The sequence below is a fragment of the Scyliorhinus torazame genome, chromosome 26 (genome assembly GCF_047496885.1).
Source record: "Scyliorhinus torazame isolate Kashiwa2021f chromosome 26, sScyTor2.1, whole genome shotgun sequence".
Classification (NCBI taxonomy): Eukaryota; Metazoa; Chordata; class Chondrichthyes; order Carcharhiniformes; family Scyliorhinidae; genus Scyliorhinus; species Scyliorhinus torazame.
Genome location: NC_092732.1, coordinates 42,572,710 through 42,589,390, shown reverse-complemented (window position 1 = coordinate 42,589,390; position 16,681 = coordinate 42,572,710). Strand labels below are relative to the sequence as shown.

The 16,681-nt window shown below is 62.4% G+C and overlaps 1 protein-coding gene across 1 annotated transcript in view; it reads left to right on the top strand.

Moving 5' to 3' along the window:
* LOC140403014 (OTU domain-containing protein 7B-like) overlaps positions 1 to 16,681 on the top strand; it is a 185,927-nt gene extending 169,246 nt beyond the window's left edge. Inside the window, 8 exon segments of the mRNA XM_072490668.1 lie at positions 8,323 to 8,407; positions 14,318 to 14,918; positions 14,921 to 15,066; positions 15,068 to 15,290; positions 15,293 to 15,408; positions 15,410 to 15,451; positions 15,453 to 15,482; positions 15,484 to 16,681. Coding sequence (XP_072346769.1) covers positions 8,323 to 8,407; positions 14,318 to 14,918; positions 14,921 to 15,066; positions 15,068 to 15,290; positions 15,293 to 15,408; positions 15,410 to 15,451; positions 15,453 to 15,482; positions 15,484 to 15,612 — 1,372 coding nt within the window. The 3' untranslated portion in view covers positions 15,613 to 16,681.

The window sequence follows — 16,681 nt, the reverse complement described above, 5'->3', positions numbered from 1 at the left end:
TCCCTCTCCGCTCCCAGACCGGGTTTAATGTCCCTCTCCGCTCCCAGACTGGGTTTAATGTCCCTCTCCGCTCGCAGACTGGGTTTAATGTCCCTCTCCGCTCCCAGACCGGGTTTAATGTGCCTCTCCGCTCCCAGACTGGGTTTAATGTCCCTCTCCGCTCCCAGACTGGGTTTAATGTCCCTCTCCGCTCCCAGACCGGGTTTAATGGCCCTCTCCGCTCCCAGACCGGGTTTAATGTCCCTCTCCGCTCCCAGACCGGGTTTAATGTCCCTCTCCGCTCCCAGACTGGGTTTAATGTCCCTCTCCGCTCCCAGACCGGGTTTAATGTCCCTCTCCGCTCCCAGACCGGGTTTAATGTCCCTCTCCGCTCCCAGACTGGGTTTAATGCCCCTCTCCGCTCCCAGAGCGTGTTTAATGTCCCTCTCCCCTCCCAGACTGGGTTTAATGTCCCTCTCCCCTCCCAGACTGGGTTTAATGTCCCTCTTCGCTCCCAGACTGGGTTTAATGTCCCTCTCCGCTCCCAGACCGTGTTTAATGTCCCTCTCCCCTCCCAGACTGGGTTTAATGTCCCTCTCCCCTCCCAGACTGGGTTTAATGTCCCTCTCCGCTCCCAGACTGGGTTTAATGTCCCTCTCCGCTCCCAGACCGGGTTTAATGTCCCTCTCCGCTCCCAGACTGGGTTTAATGTCCCTCTCCGCTCCCAGACCGGGTGTAATGTCCCTCTCAGCTCCCAGACTGGGTTTAATGTCCCTCTCCGCTCCCAGACCGGGTTTAATGTGCCTCTCCGCTCCCAGACTGTGGTTTAATGTCCCTCTCCGCTCCCAGACCGGGTTTAATGTCCCTCTCCGCTCCCAGACTGGGTTTAATGTCCCTCTCCGCTCCCAGACTGGGTTTAATGTCCCTCTCCGCTCCCAGACTGGGTTTAATGTCCCTCTCCGCTCCCAGACTGGGTTTAAAGTCCCTCTCCGCTCCCAGACTGGGTTTAATGCCCCTCTCCGCTCCCAGTCTGGGTTTAATGTCCCTCTCCGCTCCCAGACTGGGTGTAATGTCCCTCTCCGCTCCCAGACTGGGTTTAATGTCCCTCTCCGCTCCCAGACTGGGTTTAATGTCCCTCTCCGCTCCCAGACCGGGTTTAATGTCCCTCTCCGCCCCCAGACCGGGTTTAATGCCCCTCTCCGCTCCCAGACCGGGTTTAATGTCCCTCTCCGCTCCCAGACTGGGTTTAATGTCCCTCTCCGTTCCCAGACTGGGTTTAATGTCCCTCTCCGCTCCCAGACCGGGTTTAATGTCCCTCTCCGCTCCCAGACTGGGTTTAATGTCCCTCTCCGCTCCCAGACTGGGTTTAATGTCCCTCTCTGCTCCCAGTCTGTGTTTAATGTCCCTCTCCGCTCCCAGACCGGGTTTAATGTCCCTCTCCGCTCCCAGACTGGGTTTAATGTCCCTCTCTGCTCCCAGACTGGGTTTAATGTCCCTCTCCACTCCCAGACTGGGTTTAATGTCCCTCTCCGCTCCCAGACTGGGTTTAATGTCCCTCTCCGCTCCCAGACTGGGTTTAATGTCCCTCTCCTCTCCCAGACTGGGTTAATGTCCCTCTCCGCTCCCAGACCGGGTTTAATGTCCCTCTCCGCTCCCAGACCGGGTTTAATGGCCCTCTCCGCTCCCAGACTGGGTTTAATGTCCCTCTCCGCTCCCAGACTGGGTTTAATGTCCCTCTCCGCTCCCAGACTGGGTTTAATGTCCTTCTCCGCTCCCAGACTGGGTTTAATGCCCCTCTACGCTCCCAGACTGGGTTTAATGTCCCTCTCCGCTCCCAGACCGGGTTTAATGTCCCTCTCCGCTCCCAGACTGGGTTTAATGCCCCTCTCCGCTCCCAGAGCGTGTTTAATGTCCCTCTCCCCTCCCAGACTGGGTTTAATGTCCCTCTCCCCTCCCAGACTGGGTTTAATGTCCCTCTTCGCTCCCAGACTGGGTTTAATGTCCCTCTCCGCTCCCAGACCGTGTTTAATGTCCCTCTCCCCTCCCAGACTGGGTTTAATGTCCCTCTCCCCTCCCAGACTGGGTTTAATGTCCCTCTCCGCTCCCAGACCGGGTTTAATGTCCCTCTCCGCTCCCAGACTGGGTTTAATGTCCCTCTCCGCTCCCAGACCGGGTGTAATGTCCCTCTCCGCTCCCACACCGGGTTTAATGTGCCTCTCCGCTCCCAGACTGTGGTTTAATGTCCCTCTCCGCTCCCAGACCGGGTTTAATGTCCCTCTCCGCTCCCAGACTGGGTTTAATGTCCCTCTCCGCTCCCAGACTGGGTTTAATGTCCCTCTCCGCTCCCAGACTGGGTTTAATGTCCCTCTCCGCTCCCAGACTGGGTTTAAAGTCCCTCTCCGCTCCCAGACTGGGTTTCATGTCCCTCTCCGCTCCCAGACCGGGTGTAATGTCCCTCTCCGCTCCCAGACTGGGTTTAATGCCCCTCTCCGCTCCCAGACTGGGTTTAATGTCCCTCTCCGCTCCCAGACTGGGTTTAATGTCCCTCTCCGCTCCCAGACTGGGTGTAATGTCCCTCTCCGCTCCCAGACTGGGTTTAATGTCCCTCTCCGCTCCCAGACTGGGTGTAATGTCCCTCTCCGCTCCCAGACTGGGTTTAATGCCCCTCTCCGCTCCCAGACTGGGTTTAATGTCCCTCTCCGCTCCCAGACTGGGTTTAATGTCCCTCTCCGCTCCCAGACTGGGTTTAATGTCCCTCTCCGCTCCCAGACCGGGTTTAATGTCCCTCTCCGCCCCCAGACCGGGTTTAATGCCCCTCTCCGCTCCCAGACCGGGTTTAATGTCCCTCTCCGCTCCCAGACTGGGTTTAATGTCCCTCTCCGTTCCCAGACTGGGTTTAATGTCCCTCTCCGCTCCCAGACCGGGTTTAATGTCCCTCTCCGCTCCCAGACTGGGTTTAATGTCCCTCTCCGCTCCCAGACTGGGTTTAATGTCCCTCTCTGCTCCCAGTCTGTGTTTAATGTCCCTCTCCGCTCCCAGACCGGGTTTAATGTCCCTCTCCGCTCCCAGACTGGGTTTAATGTCCCTCTCTGCTCCCGGACTGTGTTTAATGTCCCTCTCCACTCCCAGACCGGGTTTAATGTCCCTCTCCGCTCCCAGACTGGGTTTAATGTCCCTCTCCGCTCCCAGACTGGGTTTAATGTCCCTCTCCGCTCCCAGACTGGGTTTAATGTCCCTCTCCGCTCCCAGACCGGGTTTAATGTCCCTCTCTGCTCCCAGACTGGGTTTAATGCCCCTCTCCGCTCCCAGACCGGTTTTAATGTTCCTCTCCGCTCCCAGGCTGGGTTTAATGTCCCTCTCCGCTCCCAGACTGGGTTTAATGTCCCTCTCCGCTCCCAGACTGGGTTTAATGTCCCTCTCCGCTCCCAGACTGGGTTTAATGTCCCTCTCCGCTCCCAGACTGGGTTTAATGCCCCTCTCCGCTCCCAGACTGGGTTTAATGTCCCTCTCCGCCCCCAGACTGGGTTTAATGTCCCTCTCCCCCCCCCAGACCGGGTTTAATGATCCTCTCCCCTCCCAGACTGGGTTTAATGCCCCTCTCTGCTCCCAGACTGGGTTTAATGCCCGTCTCCGCTCCCAGACCGGTTTTAATGTTCCTCTCCGCTCCCAGACTGGGTTTAATGTTCCTCTCCGCTCCCAGACTGGGTTAATGTTCCTCTCCGCTCCCAGACTGGGTTTAATGTTCCTCTCCGCTCCCAGACTGGGTTTAATGTCTCTCTCCGCTCCCAGACTGGGTTAATGTCCCTCTCCGCTCCCAGACCGGGTTTAATGTCCCTCTCCGCTCCCAGACTGGGTTTAATGTCCCTCTCCGCTCCCAGACTGGGTGTAATGTCCCTCTCCGCTCCCAGACTGGGTGTAATGTCCCTCTCCGCTCCCAGACTGGGTTTAATGTCCCTCTCCGCTCCCAGACTGGGTTTAATCTCCCTCTCCGCTCCCAGACTGGGTTTAATGTCCCTCTCCGCTCCCAGACTGGGTTTAATGTCCCTCTCCTCTCCCAGACTGGGTTTAATGTCCCTCTCCGCTCCCAGACTGGGTTTAATGTCCCTCTCCGCTCCCAGACTGGGTTTAATGTCCCTCTCCGCTCCCAGACTGGGTTTAATGTCCCTCTCCGCTCCCAGACTGGGTTTAATGTCCCTCTCCGCTCCCAGACTGGGTTTAATGTCCCTCTCCGCTCCCAGACCGGGTTTAATGGCCCTCTCCGCTCCCAGACTGGGTTAATGTCCCTCTCCGCTCCCAGAGCGTGTTTAATGTCCCTCTACGCTCCCAGACTGGGTTTAATGTCCCTCTCCGCTCCCAGACTGGGTTTAATGCCCCTCTCCGCTCCCAGACTGGGTTTAATGTCCCTCTCCTCTCCCAGACTGGGTTAATGTCCCTCTCCGCTCCCAGACTGGGTTAATGTCCCTCTCCGCTCCCAGACCGGGTTTAATGTCCCTCTCCGCTCCCAGACTGGGTTTAATGTCCCTCTCCGCTCCCAGACTGGGTTTAATGTCCCTCTCCGCTCCCAGACCGGGTTTAATGTCCCTCTCCGCTCCCAGACCGGGTTTAATGGCCCTCTCCGCTCCCAGACCGGGTTTAATGTCCCTCTCCGCTCCCAGACTGGGTTTAATGCCCCTCTCCGCTCCCAGAGCGTGTTTAATGTCCCTCTCCCCTCCCAGACTGGGTTTAATGTACCTCTCCCCTCCCAGACTGGGTTTAATGTCCCTCTCCGCTCCCAGACTGGGTTTAATGTCCCTCTCCGCTCCCAGACCGTGTTTAATGTCCCTCTCCCCTCCCAGACTGGGTTTAATGTCCCTCTCCCCTCCCAGACTGGGTTTAATGTCCCTCTCCGCTCCCAGACTGGGTTTAATGTCCCTCTCCGCTCCCAGACCGGGTTTAATGTCCCTCTCCGCTCCCAGACCGGGTTTAATGTCCCTCTCCGCTCCCAGACTGGGTTTAATGTGCCTCTCCGCTCCCAGACTGGGTTTAATGTCCCTCTCCGCTCCCAGACTGGGTTTAATGTCCCTCTCCGCTCCCAGACTGGGTTTAATGTCCCTCTCCGCTCCCAGACTGGGTTTAATGTCCCTCTCCGCTCCCAGACTGGGTTTAAAGTCCCTCTCCGCTCCCAGACTGGGTTTCATGTCCCTCTCCGCTCCCAGACCGGGTGTAATGTCCCTCTCCGCTCCCAGACTGGGTTTAATGCCCCTCTCCGCTCCCAGACTGGGTTTAATGTCCCTCTCCGCTCCCAGACTGGGTGTAATGTCCCTCTCCGCTCCCAGACTGGGTTTAATGTCCCTCTCCGCTCCCAGACTGGGTGTAATGTCCCTCTCCGCTCCCAGACTGGGTTTAATGCCCCTCTCCGCTCCCAGACTGGGTTTAATGTCCCTCTCCGCTCCCAGACTGGGTTTAATGTCCCTCTCCGCTCCCAGACTGGGTTTAATGTCCCTCTCCGCTCCCAGACTGGGTTTAATGTCCCTCTCCGCTCCCAGACCGGGTTTAATGTCCCTCTCCGCTCCCAGACTGGGTTTAATGTCCCTCTCCGTTCCCAGACTGGGTTTAATGTCCCTCTCCGCTCCCAGACCGGGTTTAATGTCCCTCTCCGCTCCCAGACTGGGTTTAATGTCCCTCTCCGCTCCCAGACTGGGTTTAATGTCCCTCTCTGCTCCCAGTCTGTGTTTAATGTCCCTCTCCGCTCCCAGACCGGGTTTAATGTCCCTCTCCGCTCCCAGACTGGGTTTAATGTCCCTCTCCACTCCCAGACTGGGTTTAATGTCCCTCTCCACTCCCAGACTGGGTTTAATGTCCCTCTCCTCTCCCAGACTGGGTGTAATGTCCCTCTCCGCTCCCAGACTGGGTTAATGTCCCTCTCCGCTCCCAGACCGGGTTTAATGTCCCTCTCCGCTCCCAGACTGGGTTTAATGTCCCTCTCCGCCCCCAGACTGGGTTTAATGTCCCTCTCCGCTCCCAGACCGGGTTTAATGTTCCTCTCCCCTCCCAGACTGGGTTTAATGTCCCTCTCCGCTCCCAGACTGGGTTTAATCTCCCTCTCCGCTCCCAGACTGGGTTTAATGTCCCTCTCCGCTCCCAGACTGGGTTTAATGTCCCTCTCCTCTCCCAGACTGGGTTTAATGTCCCTCTCCGCTCCCAGACTGGGTTTAATGTCCCTCTCCGCTCCCAGACTGGGTTTAATGTCCCTCTCCGCTCCCAGACTGGGTTTAATGTCCCTCTCCGCTCCCAGACTGGGTTTAATGTCCCTCTCCGCTCCCAGACTGGGTTTAATGTCCCTCTCCGCTCCCAGACCGGGTTTAATGGCCCTCTCCGCTCCCAGACTGGGTTAATGTCCCTCTCCGCTCCCAGAGCGTGTTTAATGTCCCTCTACGCTCCCAGACTGGGTTTAATGTCCCTCTCCGCTCCCAGACTGGGTTTAATGCCCCTCTCCGCTCCCAGACTGGGTTTAATGTCCCTCTCCTCTCCCAGACTGGGTTAATGTCCCTCTCCGCTCCCAGACTGGGTTAATGTCCCTCTCCGCTCCCAGACCGGGTTTAATGTCCCTCTCCGCTCCCAGACTGGGTTTAATGTCCCTCTCCGCTCCCAGACTGGGTTTAATGTCCCTCTCCGCTCCCAGACCGGGTTTAATGTCCCTCTCCGCTCCCAGACCGGGTTTAATGGCCCTCTCCGCTCCCAGACCGGGTTTAATGTCCCTCTCCGCTCCCAGACTGGGTTTAATGCCCCTCTCCGCTCCCAGAGCGTGTTTAATGTCCCTCTCCCCTCCCAGACTGGGTTTAATGTCCCTCTCCCCTCCCAGACTGGGTTTAATGTCCCTCTCCGCTCCCAGACTGGGTTTAATGTCCCTCTCCGCTCCCAGACCGTGTTTAATGTCCCTCTCCCCTCCCAGACTGGGTTTAATGTCCCTCTCCCCTCCCAGACTGGGTTTAATGTCCCTCTCCGCTCCCAGACTGGGTTTAATGTCCCTCTCCGCTCCCAGACCGGGTTTAATGTCCCTCTCCGCTCCCAGACCGGGTTTAATGTCCCTCTCCGCTCCCAGACTGGGTTTAATGTGCCTCTCCGCTCCCAGACTGGGTTTAATGTCCCTCTCCGCTCCCAGACTGGGTTTAATGTCCCTCTCCGCTCCCAGACTGGGTTTAATGTCCCTCTCCGCTCCCAGACTGGGTTTAATGTCCCTCTCCGCTCCCAGACTGGGTTTAAAGTCCCTCTCCGCTCCCAGACTGGGTTTCATGTCCCTCTCCGCTCCCAGACCGGGTGTAATGTCCCTCTCCGCTCCCAGACTGGGTTTAATGCCCCTCTCCGCTCCCAGACTGGGTTTCATGTCCCTCTCCGCTCCCAGACTGGGTGTAATGTCCCTCTCCGCTCCCAGACTGGGTTTAATGTCCCTCTCCGCTCCCAGACTGGGTGTAATGTCCCTCTCCGCTCCCAGACTGGGTTTAATGCCCCTCTCCGCTCCCAGACTGGGTTTAATGTCCCTCTCCGCTCCCAGACTGGGTTTAATGTCCCTCTCCGCTCCCAGACTGGGTTTAATGTCCCTCTCCGCTCCCAGACTGGGTTTAATGTCCCTCTCCGCTCCCAGACCGGGTTTAATGTCCCTCTCCGCCCCCAGACCGGGTTTAATGCCCCTCTCCGCTCCCAGACCGGGTTTAATGTCCCTCTCCGCTCCCAGACTGGGTTTAATGTCCCTCTCCGTTCCCAGACTGGGTTTAATGTCCCTCTCCGCTCCCAGACCGGGTTTAATGTCCCTCTCCGCTCCCAGACTGGGTTTAATGTCCCTCTCCGCTCCCAGACTGGGTTTAATGTCCCTCTCTGCTCCCAGTCTGTGTTTAATGTCCCTCTCCGCTCCCAGACCGGGTTTAATGTCCCTCTCCGCTCCCAGACTGGGTTTAATGTCCCTCTCCACTCCCAGACTGGGTTTAATGTCCCTCTCCACTCCCAGACTGGGTTTAATGTCCCTCTCCTCTCCCAGACTGGGTGTAATGTCCCTCTCCGCTCCCAGACTGGGTTAATGTCCCTCTCCGCTCCCAGACCGGGTTTAATGTCCCTCTCCGCTCCCAGACTGGGTTTAATGTCCCTCTCCGCCCCCAGACTGGGTTTAATGTCCCTCTCCGCTCCCAGACCGGGTTTAATGTTCCTCTCCCCTCCCAGACTGGGTTTAATGTCCCTCTCCGCTCCCAGACTGGGTTTAATGTCCCTCTCCGCTCCCAGACTGGGTGTAATGTCCCTCTCCGCTCCCAGACTGGGTTTAATGTCCCTCTCCACTCCCAGACTGGGTTTAATGTCCCTCTCCTTTCTCTGCAGTGTGACCCTTTCGTTGGAAGCCAAGTTACATCTGCTGCACACGTACATGAGTGTCACCTGGATTCAACTGGCGACTGAACCGCAGGTAGGTTACTGCTCTCGACAGATTGACATGGGCCTGCGCCAGCTCCACACCCCCCTGTCCACACTGCGACCACCCCACCCACCCGTCCACACTGCGACCCACACCCCCCTGTCCACACTGCGACCCCCACCCCCCCCTGTCCGCACTGCGACCCACCCCCCCTGTCCACACTGTGACCCCCCCCACCCCCCTGTCCACACTGCGACCCCCACCACCCCCCTGTCCACACTGTGACCCCCCCACCCCCCTGTCCACACTGCGACCCCCCCCCACCCCCCTGTCCACACTGTGACCCCCACCCCCCTGTCCACACTGCAACCACCCCACCCCCCTGTCCACACTGTGACCCCCACCCCCCTGTCCACACTGTGACCCCCCCCCACCCCCTGTCCACACTGCAACCACCCCACCCCCCTGTCCACACTGTGACCCCCCCCACCCCCCTGTCCACACTGTGACCCCCCCCCACCCCCCTGTCCACACTGTGACCCCCACCCCCCGTCCACACTGTGACCCCCCACCCCCCTGTCCACACTGTGACCTCCCAACCCCCCTGTCCACACTGTGACCCCCACCCTCCCTGTCCACACTGTGACCCCCCCACTCCCCTGTCCACACTGCGACCCCCCCACCCCCCTGTCCACACTGCGACCCCCCCCACCCCCTGTCCACACTGTGACCCCCACCCCCCTGTCCACATTGCGACCCCCCCCCACCCCCCTGTCCACACTGCGACCCACACCCCCCCTGTCCACACTGTGACCCCCCACCCCCCCTGTCCACACTGTGACCCCCCCCCCACCGCCCTGTCCACACTGCGACCCCCCCCACCCCCCTGTCCACACTGTGACCCCCCCATCCCCCTGTCCACACTGTGACCCCCCCCACCCCCCTGTCCACACTGCGACCCCCCCACCCCCCTGTCCACACTGTGACCCCCCCCACCCCCCTGTCCACACTGCGACCCCCCCACCCCCCTGTCCACACTGCGACCCCCCCCCACCCCCTGTCCACACTGTGACCCCCACCCCCCTGTCCACATTGCGACCCCCCCCCACCCCCCTGTCCACACTGCGACCCACACCCCCCTGTCCACACTGTGACCCCCCACCCCCCTGTCCACACTGTGACCCCCCACCCCCCTGTCTACACTGTGACCCCCCCACCCCCCTGTCCACACTGCGACCCCCCCCCCACCCCCCTGTCCACACTGTGACCCCCCCACCCCCCTGTCCACACTGTGACCCCCACCCCCCTGTCCACACTGCGACCCCCCCACCCCCCTGTCCACACTGTGACCCCCCCCACCCCCCTGTCCACACTGTGACCCCCCCATCCCCCTGTCCACACTGTGACCCCCCCCACCCCCCTGTCCACACTGTGACCCCCACCACCCTGTCCACACTGTGACCCCCCACCCCCCTGTCCACACTGTGACCCCCACCCCCCTGTCCACACTGTGACCCCCATCCCCCTGTCCACACTGTGACCCCCACCCCCCTGTCCACACTGTGACCCCCACCACCCTGTCCACACTGTGACCCCCACCCCCCTGTCCACACTGTGACCCCCACCCCCCTGTCCACACTGTGACCCCCACCCCCCTGTCCACACTGTGACCCCCCCCACCCCCCTGTCCACACTGTGACCCCCCACCACCCTGTCCACACTGTGACCCCCACCACCCTGTCCACACTGTGACCCCCACCCCCCTGTCCACACTGTGACCCCCATCCCCCTGTCCACACTGTGACCCCCCCCACCCCCCTGTCCACACTGTGACCCCCACCACCCTGTCCACACTGTGACCCCCCCATCCCCCGTTCCACACTGCGACCCCCACCCCCCTGTCCACACTGTGACCCCCCCCCTGTCCACACTGTGACCCCCACCCACCCGTCCAAACTGCGACCCCCACCCCCCTGTCCACACTGCGACCCCCCCCACCCCCCTGTCCACACTGTGACCCCCACCCCCCTGTCCACACTGTGACCCCCACCCCCCTGTCCACACTGCGACCCCACCACCCCCCTGTCCACACTGTGACCCCCCCACCCCCCTGTCCACACTGCGACCCCCCCCCACCCCCCTGTCCACACTGTGACCCCCACCCCCCTGTCCACACTGTGACCCCCCCCCACCCCCTGTCCACACTGCAACCACCCCACCCCCCTGTCCACACTGTGACCCCCCCCACCCCCCTGTCCACACTGTGACCCCCCCCCACCCCCCTGTCCACACTGTGACCCCCACCCCCCTGTCCACACTGCGACCCCCCCCACCCCCCTGTCCACACTGTGACCCCCCCCACCCCCTGTCCACACTGCAACCACCCCACCCCCCTGTCCACACTGTGACCCCCCCACCCCCCTGTCCACACTGTGACCCCCCCCCCACCCCCCTGTCCACACTGTGACCCCCACCCCCCTGTCCACACTGTGACCCCCACCCCCCTGTCCACACTGTGACCCCCACCCCCCTGTCCACACTGTGACCCCCACCCCCCTGTCCACACTGTGACCCCCCACCCCCCTGTCCACACTGTGACCTCCCAACCCCCCTGTCCACACTGTGACCCCCCCCACCCCCCTGTCCACACTGCAACCACCCCACCCCCCTGTCCACATTGCGACCCCCCCCACCCCCCTGTCCACACTGCGACCCACACCCCCCTGTCCACACTGTGACCCCCACCCCCCTGTCCACACTGTGACCCCCACCCCCCTGTCCACACTGTGACCCCCCCCGTCCACGCTGTGACCCCCCCCACCCCCCTGTCCACACTGTGACCCCCCCACCCCCCTGTCCACACTGCGACCCCCCCCACCCCCCTGTCCACACTGCGACCCCCCCCCCCTGTCCACACTGTGACCCCCCCAACCCCCCCTGTCCACACTGCGACCCCCACCCCCCCTGTCCACACTGTGACCCCCCCTGTTCACACTGTGACCCCCCCCCCTGTCCAGACTGTGACCCCCCCCACCCCCCTGTCCACACTGCGACCCCCACCTCCCTGTCCACACTGCGACCCCCCCCCCCACCCCCCTGTCCACACTGTGACCCCCCCCCACCCCCTGTCCAGACTGTGACCCCCCCATCCCCCCTGTCCACACTGTGACCCCCACCCCCCTGTCCACACTGCGACCCCCCCCACCCCCCCTGTCCACACTGTGACCCCCCCCAACCCCCTGTCCACACTGCGACCCCCACCCCCCCTGTCCACACTGTGACCCCCACCCCCCTGTCCACACTGCGACCCCCCCACCCCCCTGTCCACACTGCGACCCCCCCACTCCCCTGTCCACACTGTGACCCCCCCACCTCCCTGTCCACACTGCGACCCCCCCCCACCCCCCTGTCCACACTGCGACCCCCCCACCCCCCTGTCCACACTGCGACCCCCCCCCCACCCCCCTGTCCACACTGCGACCCCCCCCCCACCCCCCTGTCCACACTGTGACCCCCCCACCCCCCTGTCCAGACTGTGACCCCCCCCACCCCCCTGTCCACACTGCGACCCCTCCACCCCCCCTGTCCACACTGTGACCCCCCAACCTCCCCTGTCCACACTGTGACCCACACCCCCCTGTCCACACTGTGACCCCCCAACCTCCCCTGTCCACACTGTGACCCACACCCCCCTGTCCACACTGTGACCCCCCAACCTCCCCTGTCCACACTGTGACCCACACCCCCCTGTCCACACTGTGACCCACACCCCCCTGTCCACACTGCGACCCCCCCCACCCCCCTGTCCACACTGCGACCCCCACCCCCCTGTCCACACTGTGACCCCCCACCCCCCTGTCCAAACTGTGACCCCCCCCACCCCCCTGTCCACACTGCGACCCCCCCACCCCCCTGTCCACACTGCGACGCCCCCTACCCCCCTGTCCACACTGCGACCCCCACCCCCCTGTCCACACTTTGACCCCCCCACCCACCTGTCCACACTGCGACCCCCATCCCCCTGTCCACACTGCGACCCCACCCCCACCCCCCTGTCCAGACTGTGACCCCCCCACCCCCCTGTCCAGACTGTGACCCCCCCCACCCCCCCTGTCCACACTGCGACCCCCACCCCCCCTGTCCACACTGCGACCCCCACCCCCCCTGTTCACACTGCGACCCCCACCCCCCTGTTCCACACTGCGACCCCCCCAGCCCCCCCTGTCCACACTGTGACCCCCCCCCTACCCCCCCTGTCCACACTGCGACCCCCCCCCACCCCCCCCTGTCCACACTGCGACCCCCCCCCCACCCCCCTGTCCACACTGTGACGCCCCCCACCCCCCCTGTCCACACTGTGACCCCCCCCCACCCCCCCTGTCCACACTGCGACCCCCCCACCCCCCCCTGTCCACACTGCGACCCCCCCACCACCCCCCTGTCCACACTGTGACCCCCCCGCCACCCCCCCCTGTCCACACTGTGACCCCCCCACCCCCCCTGTCCACACTGTGACCCCCCCCCACCCCCCTGTCCACACTGTGACCCCCCCCCCACCCCCCCTGTCCACACTGTGACCCCCCCCACCCCCCATTCCACACTGTGACCCCCCCCCTGTCCACTCTGTGACCCCCCCCACCCCCCCTGTCCACACTGTGACCCCCACCCCCCTGTCCACACTGTGACCCCCCCCAACCCCCCCTGTCCACACTGTGACCCCCCCCCGTCCACACTGTGACCCACAAACCCCCCACCCCCCTGTCCACACTGTGACCCCCCACCCCCCTGTCCACACTGTGACCCCCCCATCCCCCTGTCCACACTGTGACCCCCCCCCCACCCCCCTGTCCACACTGTGACCCCCACCCCCCTGTCCACACTGTGACCCCCCACCCATCCCCCCTGTCCACACTGTGACCCCCCACCCCCCTGTCCACACTGTGACCCCCCATCCCCCCTGTCCACACTGTGACCCCCACCCCCCTGTCCACACTGTGACCCCCCACCCCCCCTGTCCACACTGTGACCCCCCCCCACCCCCCTGTCCACACTGTGACCCCCACCACCCCCCTGTCCACACTGTGACCCCCACCCCTCCTGTCCACACTGTGACCCCCCCCATCCCCCTGTCCACACTGTGACCCCCCCCCCACCCCCCTGTCCACAGTGTGACCCCCCCCACCCCCAGTCCACACTGACCCCCGCCCACCCCCCTGTCCACACTGTGACCCCCCCACCCTCCCTGTCCACACTGTGACCCCCCCCACCCCCCTGTCCACACTGTGACCCCCCCACCCCCCTGTCCACACTGTGACCCCCCCCCCACCCCCCCTGTCCAACTGTGACCCCCCCCCACCCCCCTGTCCGTACTGTAACCCCCCCACCCCCCCCACATCCATAGAATCCCCACAGCGCGGAGGAGGCCATTGGGCCCCTCGAGTCGGCACCAACCCTCGGAAAGATGACTGCCCCTCCTCACCTAACCATCGGACACTAGGGGCAATTCCACGTGGCCAATCCACCTAACCCGCACATCTTTGGACTGTGGGAGGAAACCGGAGCACCCGGAGGAAACCCACTCACACACGGGGAGGACGTGCAGACTCCGCACAGACAGTGACCGAAGCCGGAATTGAACCGGGACCCTGGCGCTGTGAGGCAGCAGTGCTAACCACTGTGCCGCTTTGGGTAAAAAACTGTGCAGGGTTCCGGGCGGGGTGTGTGGGGGGGGGGGGTGAAGGCAGGGGAATGGCCCTTGGCGAATCACCCATTCCGGGAGCTGGTGCAGAAACGATGTGCTGTAACAATTCTGCGATTGAACAGCAGCCAAGACCTCGTTGCCTGGCGGGAATGAGGGCGGATCTGGCCCAGTGCAGCTTCCAGCGTTTCTCCACGAGCCCGGACCCGTTCCCCTCGCCCTGTCGGTGCCGTGTATTAACTGCCTTGTGGCTTTCCTTGCAGCAAGCCCCCCTGGCCCAGCCGGAATCTCCCAGCGCCTCCGGAGGGGACGACGCGCGCTCGGTCGCCGAGTCGGGCGAGTCGGACAAAGAGTCCGTGTGCAGCAGCTCCAACGGCAACAGCAGCAAGGCCAGCGGGAAAGAGAAAGCCAAGAAAGACAAGGAGAAGAGGAGAGCAGAGTCCGTGGCTAACAAACTGGGCAGCTTTGGCAAGAGCCTGGGCAGCAAGCTGAAGAAGAACATGGGCTTCATCCACAGCAAGGGGAGCAGAGGCAGCGGGCAGAATGGCACCCTGGAGAAGAGCAGGAAGAAAGGTTCGCTGAAGGCGCAGAAGGGGAGTAAGGACAGCAGTGCAGCAGAGAGCACCTCGCCTGGAGACAGAGCGCTGGGCCCCCTGGCCAAACCGCAGCCCGCCGACCCCTACAAATACAGCAACGATGTCAAGCTGAGCCTCAGCATCCTGCGGGCAGCCATGCAGGGCGAGCGCAAGTTCATCTTCACCGGCCTCCTCACCACCAGCCACCGCCATCACTACCAGGAGGAAATGATCCAGCGATACCTGGCTGACGCCGAGGACCGCTACTTCGCTGAGCGGGAACAGCGGGAACTGGGAAGAAAGGGTCATCGAATGGCAGCGCGGTCAAGAAGGAGCAGGAGCTCTCTGCTCAGGCAAGGTTCGACTCTCAGGAGCGATTGGCTGAGGACACGCCGAGTGAGCTCCCCGTCAACCCTTACAGCCCCTCGGCGCAGGGTGTACGGCAGCCAGAGCGGTTCGCAGTCCCTCGCGGCGAAACCCTCCAGCTATCACGATCCTCCCTTCCCCATCCTGTCCATCCCCCGCCCCAGCCTGGTGACAGCTGAGTTCAGCTCCCAACCTCCCAGCTACAAGGACATCCGGAGACAGGTAGCTGGTGGCTCCTACAACAGCCTGCCCTCCTACGCCACCTTGCCCAGGCACTGCGGGCAAGGGCACTCTGCGGCGGCAGCCCCGCCCACTCCTCCTGCCACCCGGCCCCCACAGAGACGGACGACCCTCCCAACTACCCCTCCTCCTCCTGCAACAGCTCCTACCACAGTTTCAGCAACGGCTTCACGGGAGCAGTCCGAGGGCTCGGGGCCAGAGGGGGGCCAGGACCCCCCCCGGCAAGGGCAGGAGCCTCTACTCCGTTCCAGCAGACACGCTGCCGCCAGACTAACTGCAACTTCTACGGCCACCCGGAGACGGGGAACTATTGCTCGTGCTGTTACAGGGAGGAGCTGAGGCAGAAGGTCAGGGAGCCTCCGTCACACAGGTTCTGAGCTCAGCTCCTTGCCCTGCAACCTGAGGAGGCATCACCACCTGGCAAAGGCGATGGGCACAGAGCAGGGCATCCACACAGCTTTGCACTGTGTTCAAGGTCGAGGCCCGAGAGAGGACACGCCCTGGCAGCCTTCCTATTAGGAAAAGTACAAGTTTTCTAAACTTATTTTTCTTTTTTTAAATATATATATTGCCTCGTTTAATCTCTTCACCCCCCCCACCCCCCCCATCTGCTCGGCCGAATATTTTTCCCGAAATGTTGGTTGACATTTTTGGTTTACTGAGCGTCGCACGTTATAGCCGCAGTCGAGTCTGTTAGCATCTCAATCCCAACCGTCTCCTTCCCGGAAACTCCTCGGAACGTGAATTCTTTATCGTCTCTTTCCCCCAACCCCACCCAGGACCCAGAGGGGAGGACGTCCCTCGCCCCCGCCGCATGGCTGCTGAGCTCCGCGTCTGTGCCCGCCCTGAATACAATCTTTCAGTGACGTGCCCCCCCTCCCCCCGCAGCGAGGGTCCCAACGGAGGGGGGATTGCAGGTCTCCGGACGCACAGTTATTGATTGCCAGGGACCTGTGCGCGGGGGCAGAGTTGGATTGGGGGCTCCGGAGACCGGCCTGACGGTTGGAGAGGCCTGCGGGATGTTCTGTGGTGGACAGCGATGGTGCGAGCGTAGCAGGGCCCACCTCCAGGGCAGAGCTGGTCACCAGTGAGGTGTGTTGTTGGGTCTGGGATCCATGAATGTGTGTGCGCGTGTCGGGGGTTGTGAGGGAGTTTGCGTGTGTTTGTGAGGGAGTTTGCGTGTATTTGTGAGGGAGCTTGCGTGTGTTTGTGAGGGAGTTTGCATGTGTTTGTGAGGGAGCTTGCGTGTGTTTGTGAGGGAGTTTGCGTGTGTTTGTGAGGGAGTTTGCGTGTGTGAGGGAGTTTGCGTGTGTTTGTGAGGGAGTTTGCGTGTGTTTGTGAGGGAGTTTGCGTGTGTTTGTGAGGGAGTTTGCGTGTGTTTGTGAGGGAGTTTGCATGTGTTTTGGGGAGGGTGTGGGTGTGTGTTTGGGAAGGATGTGGGGGGGT